This window comes from Seriola aureovittata, chromosome 14 (assembly GCF_021018895.1).
Source record: "Seriola aureovittata isolate HTS-2021-v1 ecotype China chromosome 14, ASM2101889v1, whole genome shotgun sequence".
NCBI lineage: Eukaryota > Metazoa > Chordata > Actinopteri > Carangiformes > Carangidae > Seriola > Seriola aureovittata.
In genome coordinates this window covers 24997501-25018670 of record NC_079377.1, presented here as the reverse complement: position 1 = coordinate 25018670, position 21170 = coordinate 24997501, and the positions used below count along the sequence as shown (strand labels likewise).

Genomic DNA, 21170 nt, shown 5'->3' with positions numbered 1-21170 from the left:
AACATCAAATTTTGACATTTTTGCTTAAAAATGACTCAATCTAATATTAAAATGTCTGATCAAAGAATTGACCAATAGTTGCAGCTTTAGTCTTGTATGCACAGAGAGAGTGAGAGAGATGGGGAGATAAAGAGATGTTGCACTTGAGAGCATTCATCAGAGAGAGAGAGAGAGAGAGAGAGGGAGAGGGAGGGAGGGAGGGTGGAGAGAGCTTTAATAAGAGCTGATTGTAGTGGAGGATGCTGGGAGGTGAGAGAGGTGGGAGGAGGATGTGGGCGAGAGACAGCGGAGAGAGAAAAGAAGCTCAGAGAACATGAAGGCCGGTGTCTGTTGGCAAAGTCGGATGTGGGCGTCAGTTCGGTTCAGCTGCATCATGGGAAATGTAGGAAACTCTGAGATGAAGAGAGAGAGGTCGAGATATGCCGACCTCTGCTCACCAGCTCCAAAAACACAAACGCTGTGGCTGAAACCAACGATTATTTTCATCATTAATTATCAATGAAAAGAAGGAAAAAGTCGTTTTTAAAATGCAGATTTTAAAATTCCCAGAATCCAATGGGGCTTTTTCAACAGCTGAGACAACGAATCAATTATCTGTCGTTTGTCTAAATTAAAGGTTGATGTAAGATATTTAAAGTCTTGAGACTCCATCTATCATCCTCTCTCTCTCTTTCTCTCTCTCTCTCTCTCTCTCTCTCTCTCTCTCTCTCTCTATTTCCGTCCTTCCTGTTTTCAGACAGTGTCATTACTGCCTCTCCTCCCTTATCTCTCCATTTTCTCTCCCTCTCCTCCTATAAATATCCCTCCTGCAGAGTCTCGCTTCTTCTGGCTGTATCACCAGACATTTGTCTCTCTCTCTCTCTCTCTCTCTCTCCTTCTCTCCCTCTCTCTCTCTCATCCTGTCCCCCTTTTCTCTCCATGCTCTCTCGCCCCTTCGTCCTGGCTGCAGATGACATCATAGTTTCCTTAAAACTGCTGCAGTCTGTCCGTGGGCGTCTGCACACTTTAACTCTGCTGCCACAATCAAACCATCAGCTGGAAGTGAATGAACCACAGTTTGTTAAAAGCTCCATCAGTCACTATTGACATCAGGAGTTTTCTCAGTGACTCTGTGGAGCCCCCTGCAGGCAGAAAGAAAACAAACATCCACGTTGTTTCAAATGCTGCAAGTTCTGCAAAGAATTATAAAGTCGCCGTGGAGTCAGTAAAGATTGCACTTGCACCCTGATTTTTCATTTTTTATTTTTTGGCCTATTTAGTCATATTTTCTCCCTTTTTTTAAAAGAAGCTGAATTCTCTTGCAGTAGCTCCTGTTGCAGGGAGCTCAGGCTGTACAGACAACTGTGACTGTATCACAGCTGAGAGGTTTCTGTTGCTGATCATTCAGAGAAGTGTCGTGTGTGTTTCCCGTCTGTGTGTTCAGGTCTGTGGTTATAGTCAGGAGGATCTTAAAGCACCAAAAATGAAGCTAAAAGAGAGAAAATACTGGATCTAGTTTGATCAGCTGGACACAAACACCACAGCAGCTGATTCCTCGTGTTGCTGGAGGAAACAAGAAGCTCAAAAACTTTCCTCCTCTGCAGCGTCGCATCACTTTTATCATATTAGAACAAAAAGGAAATTTTCTCTGAGGATTTCTTTCTGTTTTCTGAAGTTTTCAGAACGATCATCTTTTGGTTTCGGACGGTTTGTCGGATATAAACAGACATTTGTGATGAATCTGTTTTCACTCTTTTCTGACATTTTTTAATTATAAAGTCGTTGAAAACTAAAAGAATCAAAGACAAATGAATGAAAGCTGATGAAATGATTTCACTAAACAGGAAAGTGTCAGAAAGAACGGATAGTATTTTCTCTCTCTCTTCCAGTCCTGGTGGTATTGAATATCTCTCGCCCTCCTCGCTCATCTCGCTGCCCTGCCATGACACACTTTCTGAAAGCTCTGTGTGTGTGTTGCCATGACTCTGTGGCTGGTGTGTGTGTCTCTGTGCATCCGTGTGCTTTATCGCTTCTGCGTGAGTGCACATTGTGTTAGCCTCACTCCGGCAACACACACACACACACACACACACACACACACATACACACACAAACACACACACACACACAGTCAGGGTCCCAGTGGCAACGTATTTTTAGCGTAGCAACACAAGCAGCTTCAGCCTGACTGGTTGTTGAGCTGCAAGTGGGTGGCAGCAGATACACACACACACACACACACACACAGTATCAGTGTGTATCTGTTTAAAGAAACGGGTTTTGCTCTGCAGACTCTCCAGAGGCGGAAATAAATTGGTCATTGGTCAGGTTAAACGTCAGTGGGCGGAGCCAGAGAGGGGGGAGTCAGGGAGCAGATCTGAACTTTACCAACTACATTTCTGCAACTAAAGATTATTTTCTCTTTATAAAGCAACAGAAAATAAAAATAAATTTTGGTTTTGATCAAAAGTCACAAACTTAAAGAAAAGCAGCAAATCTTCACGTCTGAGAATCAACGAGTGAAGAGCTGCAGATCACGATTCTTCCCGTTGTTGATTTTGTTGAGGTTCAACCCCCAGAATGTTAATATATAAATATACATTCCATAAATACATTAATATATATAGAGGAAGAAAAATAGCTGATTGAAACGGACGTGGCGCTGGAAGTGATTCATTTTGTTTTAATTAACTAATCGATTAATCAGTTCGTTATTTCAGCTCTGGACTTATCAGCTTAAAATAGTCGCTGATTAATTTCCTGTCATTATTGACTAATCATTTTCAGTATTAATTGATCTATTGATTGTTAAAATAAGGACTGATCATCATCTCGACTTCCTCGACTTCCTGTTATCACCTCATCTCTCGTCCTGTCTGCCGTCTGCAGGATCTGAACAGACTGGCTGTGCTGACTCGTGCTGCTGACTCCATGTTCTCTGTTTGTCCCGACTCCTTCAGTGTCAGCGAACGCACCATCTGCAATTTAAAACACAGTGCACCACACTTCTGATCAACAGCAGCTCTTACTCTTCGTCTCCTCTCGCTGCATTTAATTGCTTCTTCTTCTGTGGTCAGAAATTCTTGTTTTTCTTGTTGTGTGGACATGAGGCTGCATTACCCATCAGCCACTGGTGTCTGATGTCACCACTGTGTCAGAAAACCCTCAGGACATGGACCAAGCTGCTGTCATTAGCATTAATGTGACGAGTTTAATTATACATCAGATTCTCATTCTCCACATTTAACGAGCACGAAATACTAATGAATTGATAATGAAACGTGTTCAGGATCATCATGAAAGATTTCAGGGATCTGATGAAATGTGTAAACTCATTACAGCTGCAGCAATTTGTGGATTAATCAAAGGGAAAATAATCAGCAGCTATTTTGACACAATGTCAGAATTTGAATTTGTTGGTTGGAGACAGCAGGTCATTGAAGGCATCGTCTCAGTCGCCCAGAACTTATTCATATTTTTCATTTCTATATTTTCTGACATGTTATAGACTGAAAGATGAATCCATAAATAGGAAATGTATTTTCTTAAATAATCAATAATGAAAATAATGCAGCCTGAAAACAAATATCTACTGTTTGTAGTCCTACTGTTGTTGAGCTGTCCCTGAACGCCTCAGAGCTGTGTGTGTGTGTGTGTGTGTGTGTGTGTGTGTGTGTGTGTGTGTGTGTGTGTTGTCGTCATAGTTTCTCAGCTCTTGCAGTAACGGGTTGTGACCAGAGGGGGGCAGCGTTCTCTCAGGTTAGAGATGAAGTTGTTGCAGATCAGGAAGAGGCTGTAACAGTCTGCAGCCAATGAGAGAGCAGAGTCACGGTCACATGACGTCCACAGGCCTGCTGCTCTGACACATGTTCAGCTCAGACAGGATTTGAGTTTGTGGTGTTTAATAATAGTAATAATGTACAATAAGACACTGCTGCAAACCAGTAAACCTGAGACTCTTCTTCTTCTTCTTCTTCTTCTTCTTCTTCTTGTGAGCTGTGCGGTTGAAGACACTCTGTCTGATGTGTTTATTTACTGATATTCTTGAGACAACAATTAATCAATTAAAAGAATAAAACATATTGGTGATGATGGTGTTTTATAGAGAATAAAAGACTCTTCTAACACATCTCTCTCTCTCTCTCTCTCTCTCTCTCTCTCTCTCTCCCTCTCTCTCTCTCTCTCTCTCTCTCTCTGTTGTGGTGTGTGCAGGTTGTGGACGAGCCTCTCGGCCTGCCAGTCAGAGCCGGTCTGAGTGTGTGTGAGGGTCGAGGGTCCCGTCGCCAACGGCAGCAGGCACCAGGTGGAAGGACTCGGAGGCGGCAGCAGCGGAGGCGGCTGGGGGGCGGAGTCGCGTCGAGGTCAAGATGACGTCGGTAGCGGCGGACTACGACCACATGGAGATCCAGCAGCAGTACAGCGACGGCGTCAACAACCGCTGGGACGCCGACGACTGGGACAATGAGAACAGCTCGGCCCGTCTGTTCGAGCGCTCGCGCATCAAAGCCCTCGCAGGTAGGACGGCCAACAGATGGACGGATGGTGTACTGATCCTCAGATGAACTAATCCAGGCTAACGTGATGTAATCGGGCTAAAACAATCCTGTTAATTCTCACTCAGCTACTTTGGTTTTGGCAGTTTGAGGATTGATCTGTTGAACCCGGGTTCAGAGAGAGTTGAGACCACGAGCCTTCATATGATTGGCCGAGAGCTGATCATGTGATTGCAGGCACATGATTTTAGGTGTTTTTGGGAACTTTCCCAGCATGCAAAGCGACAATAGCGGAAGTGTTCTTATGTTTCTTTTTGTTTTGAGTTAAAAGAAGCAAATTAGCAGGATGGAAGTTAACGAGATCAGATTATCTGGCTAACACCATGAAAGTCTGGATTAGTTAAACTGTTTGAATAACGGGAGACATTTCTACAGATCTGGGCTTTCACTGCTGTGTGTGTGTGTCTGTGTGTGTGTGTGTGTCTGTGTGTGTGTGTGTGTGTGTGTGTGTGTGTGTGTGCGCGTGTGTGTGTGCGTGCACGTGTGCGCGTGTGCATGTGTGTTTACTCAGTGGGAGTCTGAATGCTTTGAGAAGCCGTGGCGTTGCAGTTTGTCGGCACAGAGAACAATGAAACCTGGAACAATAGGAGTGACGACAAGAAGAATCTCTGTGTGAAAATGAAAACGTTTGATTTTAGTTTCGTTGTGAGTGTAAACGTGTGTTTTTTTTCTCATGTAGTCTGGTGTAGAGCAGTTAAAGTGATCTGGAGATAACGAGTCTCATTAACGAGCTTCAGGCTGTGATTGGAGGGACAGGATGGAGGTGGAATGAAACATCTCTCGTTCTCATATTCTGCTGTTGACCTCGTTAGTCAGTCGGTTAATTGACAGTTGGCAGTGAACATGTTGTCCATCATGATGACACCGTCCCTGGCTGAGCCAATCAGGAGCTAGCACTGTGACAGCAGCTCCCTCCTCGGGTCAGGTGGAAAAACTGCAGGTGAATTATAGCTGAAGGTTTTGGAAATGGAAGGAAAATGTTTTAAGTGAATAAATTAGTGGTTTGTGTAAAATACGCAAATCCAAAGTTTATTGTGTGTATTTGTCTTCAGATTTAATCTCTCAAATATTTCTTTAATTAGTCATTTACTCTGTAAAATAAGAACATGTTCCCATCACAAGTGGCTCCACGTCTTAAGATCATTAGAAACAAATTGACATCACATACATTAAGTGTGTGTGTGTGTGTGTGTGTGTGTGTGTGTGTGTGTTGTGTGTGTGTGTGTGTGTGTGTGTCAAAGTAACTCTATCTCTATCTCTCTCTCCTCCTGCTGTTTTTACCCTGATGGCCGACCGATCCACTAGTGTCTCACTTCACTAAATAATTCACACCAGTGTTAAATATGCAGGAGTGCATTGTGTGTGTTGTGTGTGTGTGTGTGTGTGTGTGTCTCTGTGTGTGTGTGAGTGTCTCTGTGTGTGTGTGTGTGTGTGTGTGTGTGTGTCTCTGTGTGTGTGTGAGTGTCTCTGTGTGTGTGTGTGTGTGTGTGTGTGTGTGTGTGTGTGTTGTGTGTCTGTGTGTGTGTGTGAGTGTCTGTGTGTGTGTGTGAGTGTCTCTGTGTGTGTGTGAGTGTCTCTGTGTGTGTGTGTGTGTGTGTGTGTGTGTGTGAGAGTTATTTTAAAGGTAAGAAGGTGAAGCAGGCCTTTAGTGGGAGAAATGATCAGTTGTGTTAAAATACTTTATAAAACTATTATAAACCAACTTTAAAATATTTCACTCAGATCTAATGTGTAAAATCTAACACTTAAATTCCAGCATTGATTTGTTGATTAATCGATTAGTGAAAATGAATCAGCAGATACAATGATAATCAATTAACTCTTTCAGTAATTTTTAATGATGATGGTTGAATTTTTTATTTATTTTATACGACAGGAAACTGAACTGATCTGAACTGAACCAATAATCCAGAAAATATTCTGCGGATTAATTGATAGTTGTGGCTTCAGCTCCAGCTTTAGCCTAATGTTGTGTTCAATGACCTAAGATAACAGCTGGATGTTTAGAGAGAGACATTCAGGGCCTTTTAAACCAGTGACAGTCGGTCAGTGTGTATTTCAAACTCTGGTTACATGTTCTGTAGTTATACATATATATATATGTATACATATATATATATATATATATATATGTATATATATATATATATATATATATATGTATATATATATATATGTATATATATATATATTATATATATATATATATATATGTATACATATATATATATATATATATATATTATATATATACATACATATATATATATATATGTATACATATATATGTGTGTGTGTGTGTGTGTGTGTGTATATAATATATAACATAAAACCATTGCTGTTGTGCGAGTCGTAACGACAGTAATAAAACTAAAGGCATCATGATATACTTTCTCTGTGTGACCCTTTATTTTGAAGGCAGCCACCCAGCACAGTCACAGTGTGAGCTGTTGGCCGACTGTTGTTTTCAGACGTAGCTGTTGCAGTGCGGACACAGGCTGAACGTCCAGCTCTTCCTCCTCCTCTTCCTCCTCCTCCTGCAGCCTCTTCCTGTTCCTGCTGAGCTCAGCAGGCTGGAGGATGTGTGGGGTGATGACATTGAATTAGCACTGTATTTGATACAGGCAGAGTGTGTGTGTGTGTGTGTGTGTGTGTGTGTGTGTGTGTGTGTGTGTGTGTGTGTGTGTGTGTGTCCTTGTCCTCACTCCTTTGATTACAAACAGAGTCTTTGTTTGTGCCGTTAACGAGCTGAACAGCAGAACGGAGCAGCAGCAGATCAGGAAGCTGTTTGTTTAAATAAAGTTTTAACCGTGATCGCAGCAGCTGAAACTGTTTTAGTTGCTATAGTAACTGTGTAGTGTTATCTGCAGTAACAGAAGAGGTGTCAGTAATAAGCAGAGCAGAGATAAAACTGTTAAAGCGGTGATTGAGTTGATTGATTAGACAGACGGAAAACTGATTGTGATCATCGATCAGTTGTTGTTTTTCTATCAGTTTTGACTGAACGTCTCTGTGTTTGATGGATGATCAACATTAAAACACGTCTCCGGCTTTTTTTTAAAATTTGCTTGTATCCAATTCATTGATCCGTCATGTGATCAATAAATCACCAAAGATTCCACAAAGACAAAACATTAGGATCATCCCTTTCTGCAACGACAGGATGTGACATCACTTCCTCTGAGGTTCCAGGTGAGCTGAGGTGACTGCTGATTGGTCAGAGAGAATGGTCACCACTGTGTCATCATCACCCGCCCGACGTCTGTTCACCGCTCGCTGTGTCGTCTCTGTTTTATACTTTCAATATGGCCGCTTCTAAAACCACCAACTGAGGAGGAGGAGACGTTTCTCGTGAGCCGTCGCTATAGCAACGAAGGAGAACCATGGCCCAAACCTGTTGGACTGTTCCGTTATTAGTCAGCTTCACTTTCAGTTAAACCTTCGACTCTTCACCTGCTCCGACGTCTGAAAACTGATGCTGAGACCTGAACATCCACTGCTGCTGTCAGCCCGTGTGTGTGTGTGTGTGTGTGTGTGTGTGCGTGTGTGTAGCCAAAGCCAAGTGTGTGTTACGCCTCCATATGATATCCTGGGAAACACAAAACCGCCGGTCTCCATGGAAACGCGGGCAGATCTACTTACAGAGACAGAAGGAGTGTGTGTTTGCTGAGTGTGGGTGGCTTTCTTGGACGCTGTGTGTGTGTGTGTGTGTGTGTGTGTGTGTGTGTGTGTGTGTGTGTGTGTGTGTGTGTGTGTGTGCGCACTGACTTCATGACAGATAAAGCTGCAGTAGATAATCTAAACAGAGTCTGAGTGTTACTTATTTTTCAGTATTTGCTGCTAAACATAAAGAAGTCGAGTTCAGAGAATCAACCTTGACGTCAAACTGAGGAGAGAGGAAACAGGATCGACACTCGGCCCAGTTCACGTTGAGGAGGATCAGTACTTTAAACATGGCCGCTAACGTCCATCGACCTGTCAGGACCTCGGCTGAAGCCTTGAGGTGTTTCTGGAAACTCGTCGGTTTCTGTTTTTAGAGCAGCTGGAAATAACTCTGAAGGTGGAACCAGGAAGTGAGTCCAGGTGAAACTCCTGGTAGTTGTAGTTTAAACTACAACATTAAACATTCGGCTTTTTGTAAAAATGATTATTTATTATTTCTGGTCTCAGCTCGCCAGTTCGTTTATAAACAAATATAATATCATGTCAATCACGTCGTCATATTTCTTATTTAATACGAGTTGGATTGAACGCCGCAACGCTGTCGGGTTTCTGGTGTCAGCTGATTTTTAATTTGCCAGAAATTGTTATGATGTCAGATCAGCTGGTTCATGTAAAATCAAACCAGTTTATGCTCCAAGAACAGATCAACAACTCTAGATAATAAAACTACGGAAGCCCTGAGGGACTTTTATTTATTTTTTTTTTTTTTAGGTTTTTGTTTTTTTCATTCATGAAAACAAGACCCGAATTTCCACAAAAAAAAAAAAAAACGCAAAATAGAAAAATTTTCTTCCCAAAATAAAATAAATTAAATTAAATTAAATTAAATTAAAATAAAATAAATTACCTCTCCGAACTTGTTTTTTCACAGATGCAAAAAACAAAAACAAGATTTCTCTGGCGCCTCAGGGCTTCCGTAGTTTCCATTTTTATTTATCTCTTGTTTTCACGTGTGGATTTTCTGCTTTTTTCTGTTTGTGCCTGTAAATCGACATTTAATCTAAATTAAATAGTGAATCAAACAAACAATCAATGGATTAATCAATATTGAACAATGAAAACCACGAGTTGAAGTCACTGCAGGTTGGTTTTTATATAAAGTTTAAAAACCAGTGAAATGAAGCCAGAGGCAGCAAGAGCTTCACTGTTTAAACGGTTTATATGGATGTTACAACAACTCAATCAGTATTGATACGTGTCGTGATTATTAGTTATTCGATTATAAGTTATTGATGGAATTACAATAGAGGAGGTGGAAATGTGGAGTGAAGCTTTAAAGTGACAATGACTCAGTCAACCAGTCAGTAATTAGAACCAGGAACAGTCCAGGTTCCCCACAGAGAGAGAGAGAGACACACACACACACACACACACACACACACACACAACACACACACACACACACACACACACACACACTTCCTGTTCAGAGGACCAGATGGTGGAATGCTGGGAATGTTGGTGTGTCTGTTTTTTTAATGGTTGACTGTGTGTGGTTTTACAACATCAGAGAAAGTGAAAGTAAAGAAGCTTCTTCTTCTTCTCTTTATTTATTTATACAGATTCTTTCATCCTGGCTGGTTGTGTCTTTCTATCAGTTCATTTTGTTCTTTTTCTTTCTTCTCTAAGAGGAAACGAACCCGCTCCGACTCTCAGCAGCAGATGAGTCGTAATATGAATAAAAATGAACCAGTTTTCTGTTTGTGAATATTTTCCAGTTTCCAGATCGTAATATTTTATTATCTGTTGGTTTTGAGCAGTGGTTGTAACGAACTTCCTGTACGTGTTCATCACCTCGTCAGTCAGACTGTTTACCTCCAACATGGCCGCCGTTGTCTTGCTGCTGCTGCTGCTGCTGCTGCTGGCGCTCTGACCTCACAGGAATGTCTTTGTGTGGTCAGGAGGCTGAGGCGGCGTGTCGGTGTGAAATTCACCACTGCAGTGACACAAGTTTGGGCCCTGAACGCACCACCGGCTCTGTTACTGTGGGTAGCTGATGATGATGGAATAAGATATATTAGAACAACAGGTCTGAGCAGCAGCTTCTCCCCCAGTGAGGAGTGAACTCGTCCCCGAGGCGTCCACTCTGAGCGCTGCGACTCTGCTCCGGCTGGATGAATGGTGCGTTTGGTTTGTCGCCGGCGTCGCCCTCAGGGGACGAACCACGAGGAAGCCAGATGATGGCAGGAAACACGGCGTGACGCTTAGCATGCGGGCTGCGAGCCGGCAGGACAGAACGTGTTGTCGTACAGATTCTCAACAGAACATAAAGAACCCTGTCGGTCTCTATCAGCTGCAGAAACGTTCCCTCCATCTGTTCTCCGTTTGCTGCGACCTCTGACCTTTGCCCTCTGCACCCATGGCTGATCTGGGAGCCGAGGCCATTTCTGGTTGAGACATTGTCATTTGGGCAAATCAGGAAGCTTCGTTAGCGTGAGGTTGTGTCATTGGGCGTAACACAAGATTCCTCTGTGAGACGTCGTTTTAATTTGGCGACTGACGGCAGAGACATGAGGAGAGGAAGAGGAGGGTGATGCACAGTAAACATCCTTCACTGTAACTTCCTGCACCCCTCCAAATTAAAACCTTGCAAACTTTACACTTTGCCTTTTTACTGGTGGCGTTTTGCTGTTGTTTTGCTAACGGCTAATGCTGCAATATTTTCAGGAAATCATCTTCTTCTTCGCTGCTTTAAAACAGCAGCTGCACAGCGCGACTGTTTTTAGAACATAGACTGTAAACAAAGATGGACGTCGCCTCTGACGTCACCCACAGGTTGCTGAAGCTCAGAGAGAGCTGCTCCACCGCCGCCAACTTGGCAGTGTCTGACTCCGCCTCCGAACTCCCAGCTAATACAAAAGTTGTCTCTAAGGAGGAAATTAGCTCTAGAGACCAAAACAGTTTTTGTACCAGGCTGTAAACATGTTTATTTCTGCTGTAAAGTTGGACATTTTAACATGGGAGTCTATGGGGACTGACTCACTGTTGGAGCCAGACTCTAGTGGTCGTTAGAGGAACTGCAGCTTTTAGCACTTTTCAGCCTGGAGGTTTCCGCTTGTTTTAGATCAGCGAAGAAGAACTGATTTCTGGGGAAACTGCTGTTTTATCGGGTGTGAAACTATAAAGTTTATTAATGAATTACACAGTATCGGATCAGTTCGTAAACTCGCTGATACCTAATCTAGAATTTAAGGCCCCATATTATGTTGCGTCACCTTGCAACAGACAGTAAAGTTTTACTGATTCAGGATCTTTTCTCAGGCTCTTTAGCTGCTAAACGCTGAACCAGGTTCACCAGCAGAAAACCAGATCAGTGACGTCAGAGCGACGGTGACGCTTCAGACCTCGTCCCGTAAAGATCTCGGACTCTGATCCGCTGTCCTGGTGTCTCTCTGTAATGATCTGCCAGACTAAAAACCGTCTCTGGGTGGAGTTGGCGCCTTTTTAATCATGAGGTCAAAGGTCGTGTTTGTGACTGTGATTTAACAAGAGAAGGAGAAGTGAAAGAAAAGTTTCAGTATCATGCAAAAACTTCAAAGGAAGAACGAGGGCGTGGAGACGTCCTCACTTTCACCACCTGCTGCTGATGTGAAAAACTTAAATTACTTCTTCATACTTTTACTTTCAATAACTGGAATTATTGATCCAAATAATCAACAATCATTATTGACTTTGTGCTTTACAGTAAAATCTTCTGTGTGTTTCGTCCGACACGTTCAGGTTTCAGTCTCCTGTCGGCTGCTGTTATTTCAGGGTCACATGAATATTTGTTCCGTGTATTGTCTTGATGCCGTGACCTCTGACCTTTCACCTCCTCTCCGTTGGTTGTGTGAGGTCAGTGATGCAGGAAGTGAAGCTTCTCCTCCTCCGCTCAGTTTTCGTCCGTGTGGTCTTTTAATTTTCGGACTTCCCAAACCTGCAGATCGTGTGTGTGTGTGTGTGTGTGTGTGTGTGTGTGTGTGTGTGTGTGTGTGTGTGTGTGTGTGTGTGTGTGTGTGTGTGTGTGTGTGTGTGTGTGTGTGTGTGTGTGTGTGTGTGTGTGTGTGTTGTTGATGGACAGCAGGATCAAACAGGAAGTGCTAGCGAGGCTCAGACAGGAAGAACATCTCCACAACAGGCTCTAATATTAGAGCCTCAGGATGTTTGGGCGTCTGCATGTGAGCGATGAGCTCGGAGAGAGACTCAGGAATCCTGAGAGAGACACACACACACACACACACACACACACACACACACACACACACACACACACCCTCCACCCTGTTTCCTTTCTCTCAGGACGACCCCTCCCCTCTCTGTTCTCTTCATCAGCTTTATTAGCATGAAGAAGTGTCAGGATGAATTAGATGAAGCAGAGTGAAGATTTTCACATGATCCTCTCATAAAGTTGAAATGCAGAACACAACAGTGCAGCTAAACAAACATAAACACAGTTAAATCACTTTAAATCAAAGGTGGAAGAAGAGAAGTGAAATCTCTATCAGTATATAAATGTGTTGCAGAACGAATCAGAATCCTTTTAACTTTAAACACATTATTAATCTTCATCTTCATATTTGTGGTAAAAACCTTTTTTGTATCTTCAGTGTGAACAGAGACGCTCTTTCAGCTCTCTCTCTCTCTCTCCCTCTGTTTGTCTTTCTCTCTCGCCCTCCTCTCTCTCCGCCCCTTATGCTAATGACCAATGACATCATTGCTAAAAGCGAGGGCTGTGATTGGCCGTTGGGAGGAGTAGCTGCTGCTGCTGGCGGCCCCTCCCCCCCTGGACTCTCCCTCCATCTGAAGGTGTTTTCAGTGTCTGAGCTGCTGCTGCTGCTGCTGCACACCGGAGGACAAACCCACGCTTTCATTCTCTACCTCCCTCCATCTCTCCCTCTCTCTCCCTCTGTTTCTGTCTGTCGCTGCAGCGCCGTCTGCTCCACCTTTTCATTGTGCCGGTTCTCCATGCGAGGAGTGTGTGTGTGTGAGAGTGTGTGTGTGTGTGTGTGTTTTAACGGAGGATGGGTGGAGGACTCCTGAGCGGAGGGAAGGTGTGATCACTGAAGACAGATGGATGGATGGATGGAGAGAAAACAGAAGCGTGATGATGCCACCGTCGCCGCGGTGCGTCTGCTGAGCCAGCGACTTCTGCCTCCACACTGCTGAAACACAGAGAGAGAGAGAGAGAGACACTCTGCAGTTCATGTCCTGTGTCTCTCGCCCTCTCCATCCTGCGCTGTCTCGGGAGAGTGAAGAAGAAGCGTGAGTCTTCCTCTCTCAGCTGAAACTGGGATTATTTCTCTACGAGGTCAGATGCTGTTGTGCTTTTGAAACTCAGGTTTATATAATTTGAGATTAGTTCATCCTCTGAGAAACTCATTGATTCATCTGTAAACTGAAGTTTATTCTTCTGGACGCAACTTAATCCTGTTGGAACCTGAACCCGAGCTTCTCTCTGCTCATCTGTTCCGACTGAACATCTAGACTCGGTCCTGCAGAAACCCGAGCTTCTCGCTCTGGTTTCCTGTCGCACGTTCACCTGGAACCTGGTTGATCAGTCGGGAATCCTGATATTTTCTTGCGTGGGAGGGGGGGGCGTCTCCTCGATGCCTCGTCTCGTCTGAATAACCCACAATCCTCTTTGGAGTTTCATCATGGAGCTTCAGAGCGCCACCGCCGCCGGCCTCCCCGGCCCCCTGTCCCCCGGCCCGCTCTCCCCAGCCTCAGACTACGCCGGCCCCTTGTCGCCGTCGTCGGGCGGGCCCGGCCCGTCCCACCCCGCCAGCCCCGGCCTGGGTCCGAGCCCGAGCCTCAGCCCCGGCCCCGGATTCTCCGGGCAGGCCGCCTTCAACTACAACCAGCTGGAGGGGAGGTTCAAACAGCTTCAAGGTAAGAACATGGCGCAGACGGGAGCCGTGGAAATGTTCCCAGAGAGGGAACAGGGGGAAGGAGTGATGGCGGTTTTGGTTGCAACACATTCTGCAGCTTAACCAGACACAGTGACACGGAGGGAGTGAAACAGTAGAAAGAGGCTTGAATTCCTAGAAACAGCTTCAGGAGGTCGAGAGTCTGAGCCAGAAAAACCTCCCGTGAGCCGCAGGAGAGAAGCAGCAGCAGCTTCTTAAATCAGTTTGAACAGAGAAAAATAAGTTTCAAGAAAGTCACAAAAACCTGCAGCTGAATCCACTTTAATTCAGTTTTTACACTTTAATACAGATTCAGTCTGCAGATGAAGAAAAGTAAGAAAACCGGATGAAACGTTAGAAAAGTTTGAAAGAATCTACTGAACTTTCTGTGGTTGAGTTGATGTTGAATCTGAAGTGAAATCAGAGTCGTTGTGGATGATTCAGCTGCTCTGACTTTATCTCAGTAAACTCAGAGTTTCAGCCCCTCCCTGCTGCACACACAGCCCTGCTCTGATAACGCTGATCAGCTGCGCCGGGGCTGCTGGGTATTCAGTGCCTTGCTGAAGGGCAGCGGGGAGGGAGGCTGCTGATGGGTGACGTGCTGTTTCAGCTCCCACACCCAGATTCTGTCAGAGAGTTGTGATCAGCTGGGTGTCAGCTCGCTGACACACGTCCTGTTGCTCATTTTTTCTTTTAATAGATCATCCGTTCATCGATAACCCTGAACAAACAGACAGGAAGTACTTTAACTTGATTAAACTTTCTCTCCTTCACAATTTAAACAACATCAACCCGTTTTATTCTGAAAAAGTTCTGTTAAAGTTTGAACAGGGTGAGACTTCCTCTTCCTCTTCGTCTTCTCTCCTGCGACTTGTGATTTTCAAGAATAAGAGTTTTCACAAATTTAGATCAACATCCACTCGACCTTTCACCTGATCCAAGATGGAGCCTGTTGTTTACTCTTGGACTGTCAGTGAAGTCTGCAAACATTTGCTCGTCTCTTTAAACACACGCAAATATATTTAGAAAAGCCTCCAGTTTCAGTTTTCAAACGTAAGAGCCGTAAAAGACGTTTATTTCTCTTCCTTCAGTCTGAAAATGTGTTTTCAGTGTCTCTTTTTATCAAAAACAAACTTACTGAACTTGAAGTAAATGAACATTAATCTTCCACAGATACAGAATTAATCTCTTAAAGGATAATTAATCAAACGAAGGCAACAACCACACGACTGCGTCTTCATTTTAAAACAAAAATAATCTCCCGTCCGCCTGAAAACATGTCACATGACCAATCATGTACACTGAGCACGTGCGAGCAGGTGTAAACAGGAAGTAGATTGTCTCCCACAAAGACAGTTGCAGCATTAAAACAGAGAATGTAAGTGAACAGCAGCTGCAAAGACAACAAGGTCAGTGACACTGTCATTCATCATCATGTAGTATTCACCACTGGTAGTCCAGGCTGATGACAGCCAATCAGGAGAGACCGTGGGTGTGACCTCATCGTTTACAAAGGTCTCACTTTCTATCCATCCAGACTACAACACAACCCCAGAGTTTTCAGAATAAAACACAACCCCAGAGTTTTCAGAATAAAACACAACCCCATAGTTTCAGAATAAAACACAACCCCAGAGTTTTCAGAATAAAACACAACCCCATAGTTTCAGAATAAAACACAACCCCATAGTTTCAGAATAAAACACAACCCCAGAGTTTCAGAATAAAACAAGGTCCAGCAGAGATTCTGAAAGTCTCTGTTTAAGGCGATCAAAGGAGAAAACGTAGCAGAAGAGATGCGTGTTAAGACTTAAATGTAGAGTGGACGTTTCTTATCAGAGGAGATAATTGAATTATTTACACATTTAAATCACTTTAAATCTGCGAGATACACTGACCAGATGAAAGTAGAGACGACGACTGTTTAATACTTAGACCTGACTCCTCTGGTGTTGTCTGTCAGAGTCTCTTCATCATCATCATCATCATTAAAAGGATTTAACGCTAAAACTAAATGGAGAAACACTTTGGTGTAAACTTACCGGCAGGCTGAATTTAGCTGGAGACTAATGGAGCCTCATCGACGTGATGAAGCCCAGAAACCTTCAGCATCATCATCATCGTCCTCCTCCTCTCTAAAAGTAGCTCGCTGGCTGGAGGCCAGGTGGAGGTGGGGGCCGTCAGCTAAGAGCCGTTTAGATTAATGAGCATCTTGAAATGTCCCGTAAACTCTCGGGGTCAGTTGTAGATGGATCGGGTTTTTCTTCGATCCAGTTGGAGCCTCGGGATTCTTCAGCGCCGTGTTGTCAGAGGTTCCTGGACAGATGTTGTGTCGTGTCATCGACGGGTCTTTTGACTTTGACTTTATGTGTTGATTTTAAAGAGGAGCAGGTTATCTGGTGTGTCATCGTTAAGGTTCCTGAGGTGATAAGTTTTACTGCCCAGGTAAAGGCGGGTTTACTTATTGCTCAACAGACACATTCCAGGACCCGAAGGCGACGGCGATCACAGAGGTTATTGATGGATGCTTTAGTTTCAGAAGTTTCTCCAGATGTTTTGATGCTTTTATGTGAAATGGACGAGAGTTTTGATTCTTTACGTTTGTTATGATTTGAATCGAAGGAGTTGTCTCGAGTCGTTCTCCAGAGAAAGAAAGTGTTTGGTGCGTTTTAGTGTTTAAACCAACATGGACCAGGCCGATAATCGGTGCATCACTCGTTCTTAGTCCTTTAACTCACGGGACGTCTGGAGGTGATTATTGTCACAGAGCAGTTTTTATCTCCACAGATCAAACCTTCAAACTACCGTCAGGACACAAACTCAGAACCATCAGCGGTCTTTAAGAAACGCTGACGGTCCCTTGAATCCCCGTCTCGTCTCACGGCAGACGACCCTCAGACTGATAAATGGGTCTGGGGGCCGGTCATACGAGGGGGGGGGGGGGGCGGTCATACGAGGGGAAGCCGCGGAGCGCTCGGAGGCCGTAAATCCATGTGTGGCTCAAGTGGTTCAGAGCGGCACCTTCGCATCCTGAAAGAGCCGGCGGTTCAGTTCCCAGCGGGGGGGTGAATATGGAAGCGGCGGGTGATTAGTGCGGTTCAGACGAGGGAGGGAGGAGCCGAGGAGACGCTTCCTCCTCATTAGGGCCGGTATTGACGGAACGTCCCCGGATAGAATTCAAGCAATTATGGAGGACAACGAGTCGTCACATCGCCAGCTGAACTGACTCATGGGAGATTTTCATACAGAGCAGGTCTCAGTTACAGAGGCCTGTTGGCAGCTGACTGATAAACGCCTCAGGGATCAATTTCAGCTTCATTCACCAGGAAGACGTTGAACTCAGAGTCTCTGTAACCCTCGGCCCGTCTGATAGTTGTTGTGATATTATATTTGATGATCAGAGCTGATCGCCGCCGTTTGTCTGGACTACAACTCCCAGAATCCACCTGTAACGATCTGGGAAGAAACGATTAATATTTAATTAGTAATTAATAGATCTACGGATGGATGGATGGATAAAATGATGATGATTTGAAACATAGAAAACAAACGTTAGAGACGTAAACGACTCCATCACGTCACATGACCTCCACTCGTCACAGACTCGTCATACTGCATCATTACGTCGTTGTGTTTTACTCGTAATCACTGATCTGTGTCTTAAGGGCGCCATCGCCATGGCCTCAGGATTCATCTATCAAACTGCTTCACGTCTCTTTTCACATTTAAATCATCGAAGCAGAGAATCAGTTTAACCTCAGACTGCAGTCCTTCATCCCCCTCAGGGATTTTAAATCTTTATTATTATATTATATTTTTTATGACTCTTATTAATCGTGTCTCGTCGTGTTATTTCTGTTTTGTGGTCGTCTTTTCTTCTTCTTCTCTTTCTTTAAAAACAGATGTCGTTCTGAGTCAGACGACCTGATTGAACAAAGATTTCAAATACTGACTTCAATTTTTAAATTCAGCGTGCGGCCGGTGTTACTTCCTGTCGGACCTGTCCATCAATAGGAGCCTTTGTTTTCAGCCACGAGGTGGGCGGGGCTTCACTCCCGTCTCCATTAGGTTTATTGATTGGTGATTCAAATATGAAGATGTAACAGAAATCACACACACACACCCACACACACACACAACCAGCATCCCCCTCTCCTGCTTCTGTTGTCCCGAGCCAGCCAATCAGAGGACGTCTCGGTTGTTTGGGAGCCCCCCGAGCTGTGTGTGTGTGTGTGTGTGTGTGTGTGTGTGTGTGTGTGTGAGGATTAATAGAGGGGAGGGGTGTGTCTAACATGGTCTGGAAGATAAACCACACTGTCATCTCTCTCTCTCTCTCTCTCTCTCTCTCTTCCTCTTCTCCTCTTTCTCCTCCTCCTCTTCTTCATCAATGTTTCATGAGATTCTGCCGAACGGCTGTCATTACCCCCCCCCCTTCTCCTGTCCCCCCTCCTTTCCTCCCTCCATCCATCCTCTTAGTGAAATGGGTCAGCAAGTTCAGTTAAAGAGAGTGTTTGACATGAGCGAGTGTCTGAGGAAAGAGCTGTGTGTTTTCATACAGAGTGAGGAAGACCAGGGAAACACCCTGTGTGTGTGTGTGTGTGTGTGTGTGTGTGTGTGTGTCAGATCTGCAGGATGAAAGACCTCTTTGATGGGAGCGCTCCACTGAGCATGCTCACAACAGCAGAGAGGGGGCGGGGCTTATCTGAGCCCACAGAGAGACAGAAACAAACATTATAAAGTAAAAAGCTAAAAACAGAAGTCATGACAAAGTGTGTGTGTGTGTGTGTGTGTGTGTGTGTGTGTCCTCAGTAGTTCAGGTTATCAGTAACACAGATATTTATTTAAAAAAAGCAGGAGTTAGAAACCTCAGAGATGAAGAGATGATGTCACTTCATCTGCAGCTTGAATCACTTTCTTTGAGGTCTGAACAACCTGCAGCAAAACCACAGGATTCAAATTCATATTATTAAGTTGATTAGATATTAATTTGTCATAAAATTGAATTTAAAGCAGAAACTGACTGATATTGTGATTTATAGAAGAATGAAACCATTAAACCAAACAGTCATATTCCTCCTTCTTCTTCTTCTTCTTCTTTTAATATTTGCTGTCGTTACCAAAATGTTGCTCCGTCTCAAACTTAAAGTAGATGAGTTGAAGTTAATGATAATAACGTCCGTCTCTCTGATTATTGACGAAGAGTTGGATCAGAACCTGCGGCTCAGGATGAAGACGCGTCAGCTGATGAACTGAACCCTGTGACCTGGAGGAAACTTCTTAGATGATAATGATGATGATGATGATGATGTATGTCTGTGACACTGTGATGCTGTTTCATTAGCATCACAGTGTCACACACACACACACACACACACACACACACACACTCGTCCTGCAGTAAACAGACTCTGGTTAAAGTTAACATGCCGACTGTAATGAAGGAAAGTTGATTTATATTGGCAGCGTTGAGTTTAAGTGACGACAGACGGCCGCTCTGTAAATGAGCTGTGGTTTTGTTTTTGACCGTGACGCTGAACAGCCTGTTTTACAGCCTGTTTTACAGCCTGTTTGTCTGCTGACGAGTTTTAGAAGACGCAGCATGAAGAGAGAGAGAGAAAGAGGAAGGAGGGAGGCATGGAGTCTTTATTCAGCTGTCAGAGTGTGAAAGGAACAGCAGGCACACACACACACACACACACACACACACACACACTAAAACTAAAACTTTATTAATCATAAAAGCTGTTTTGACAATGAGAGTGTGATAGAACGGTTTTGGCGTGAGCAGGTGTGACTATTAGATTTGTGTGTGTGAGTGTGAGTGTGTGTGTGTGTGTGTGTGTGTGTGTCAGAGAATGTGATCTTATCTCTGGTCTCGCTGGTGTGTTGTAATGACCTGCAGCAGGAATGTAAATGTTCAATGGGCTTGGCTGCTTTTATCAGAGTGTGTGTGTGTGTGTGTGTTGTATTAATGTATGATTTGTGCATCTGTGTGTGTGTGAGGTCTTGGAAGACTATGGACTGTGTTGAGCTCGAGTTGATCCCGATCCAAAGTCCTTTTACTGCGTCTTGGTTTGGTCCAGTTCAGCCGACAGGAGGAGGAGGACTGAGGTCTGGGCGTCCACCTGTCCGTCAAACTCTGCTCTCCGTCTCCGACTTCTAACTGGGACTAATCCGAACACACAGACGTGAACACACATCGTTAGCTTCAGTTTCACAGTGAAACAGCGACAGTTGTCTGTGCATTCATGTGTTCACTGCAAACACAGCTGCTGATTGCTAATTCAGCTACTTTTACTTGTGCTAGTTTGCCAAACTGTAGCCCACAGCTAACTAACTGAGGCTATGCTAACATGACAACAGATAAAATTATAATAATAATAATAATAATGAGTCATAAAATCCATAAATATCGAACTTTTTTCATAATCCATGGTCAGGAAGTTTGAGTGACATGACGTGATGTATCAGCTCAGTCAGGATCAGCCTGAGCTGATCCTGAGTCCCATTCATATCAGTCATGTTTTGTAACTGTAAAATGACTTGTCGGTTTATTTGAGTGTCTCTTGCCAACAAACTGTCGGCTGTTTACCTGTGCTGTTACCTGAGGCTCATCTGCTGTTGTCAGGTAAATTCAAGTGGAAACCTGAGTGAAATCAGAGCCAGGTGAAGCTGATTTTAGCTGCACTGTCTGACTCAGCTTCTCTGCACCAATCAAAACACAGCTTCATGTGTCAGTGAGAGGAGAGAGAGAGAGAGAGAGAGAGAGAGCGAGGAAGAGGAGGGGGAGAGCGATCATTAGTGTTTTCTGAATGAAGGTCAAAAACAAGCTGCATCATGTTTGTGTCATAAACTTCCTGCAGAGCTGCAGCTTTGAACAAACCAGGATTCGAATCTGATGCAAACACGTCACAATTTATCAACTGGATGTTTCTTCTCATCCTCGGCTTCTGTTGCACAAAAATAAAAACTACACAACACCCGTCAGGTCTCCCAGTCCGAGATCCTCTGAAAGGAAAAACGATCAGCA

The 21170-nt window shown here is 44.0% G+C and overlaps 1 protein-coding gene across 2 annotated transcripts in view; it reads left to right on the top strand.

Moving 5' to 3' along the window:
- The window catches only part of LOC130181076 (spectrin beta chain, non-erythrocytic 1), a 99578-nt gene that overhangs the window by 26290 nt on the left and 52118 nt on the right, over positions 1–21170 (top strand). Inside the window, exon 2 of one of the 2 annotated variants that reach the window (XM_056394837.1) lies at positions 4192–4494. In XM_056394837.1, the coding sequence (XP_056250812.1) occupies positions 4347–4494 (148 nt within the window). In that variant the 5' untranslated portion in view covers positions 4192–4346. Of the gene's footprint in view, positions 1–4191; positions 4495–13066; positions 14124–21170 lie in introns of those variants that run through there. The other variant, XM_056394836.1, reaches the window with a different exon arrangement.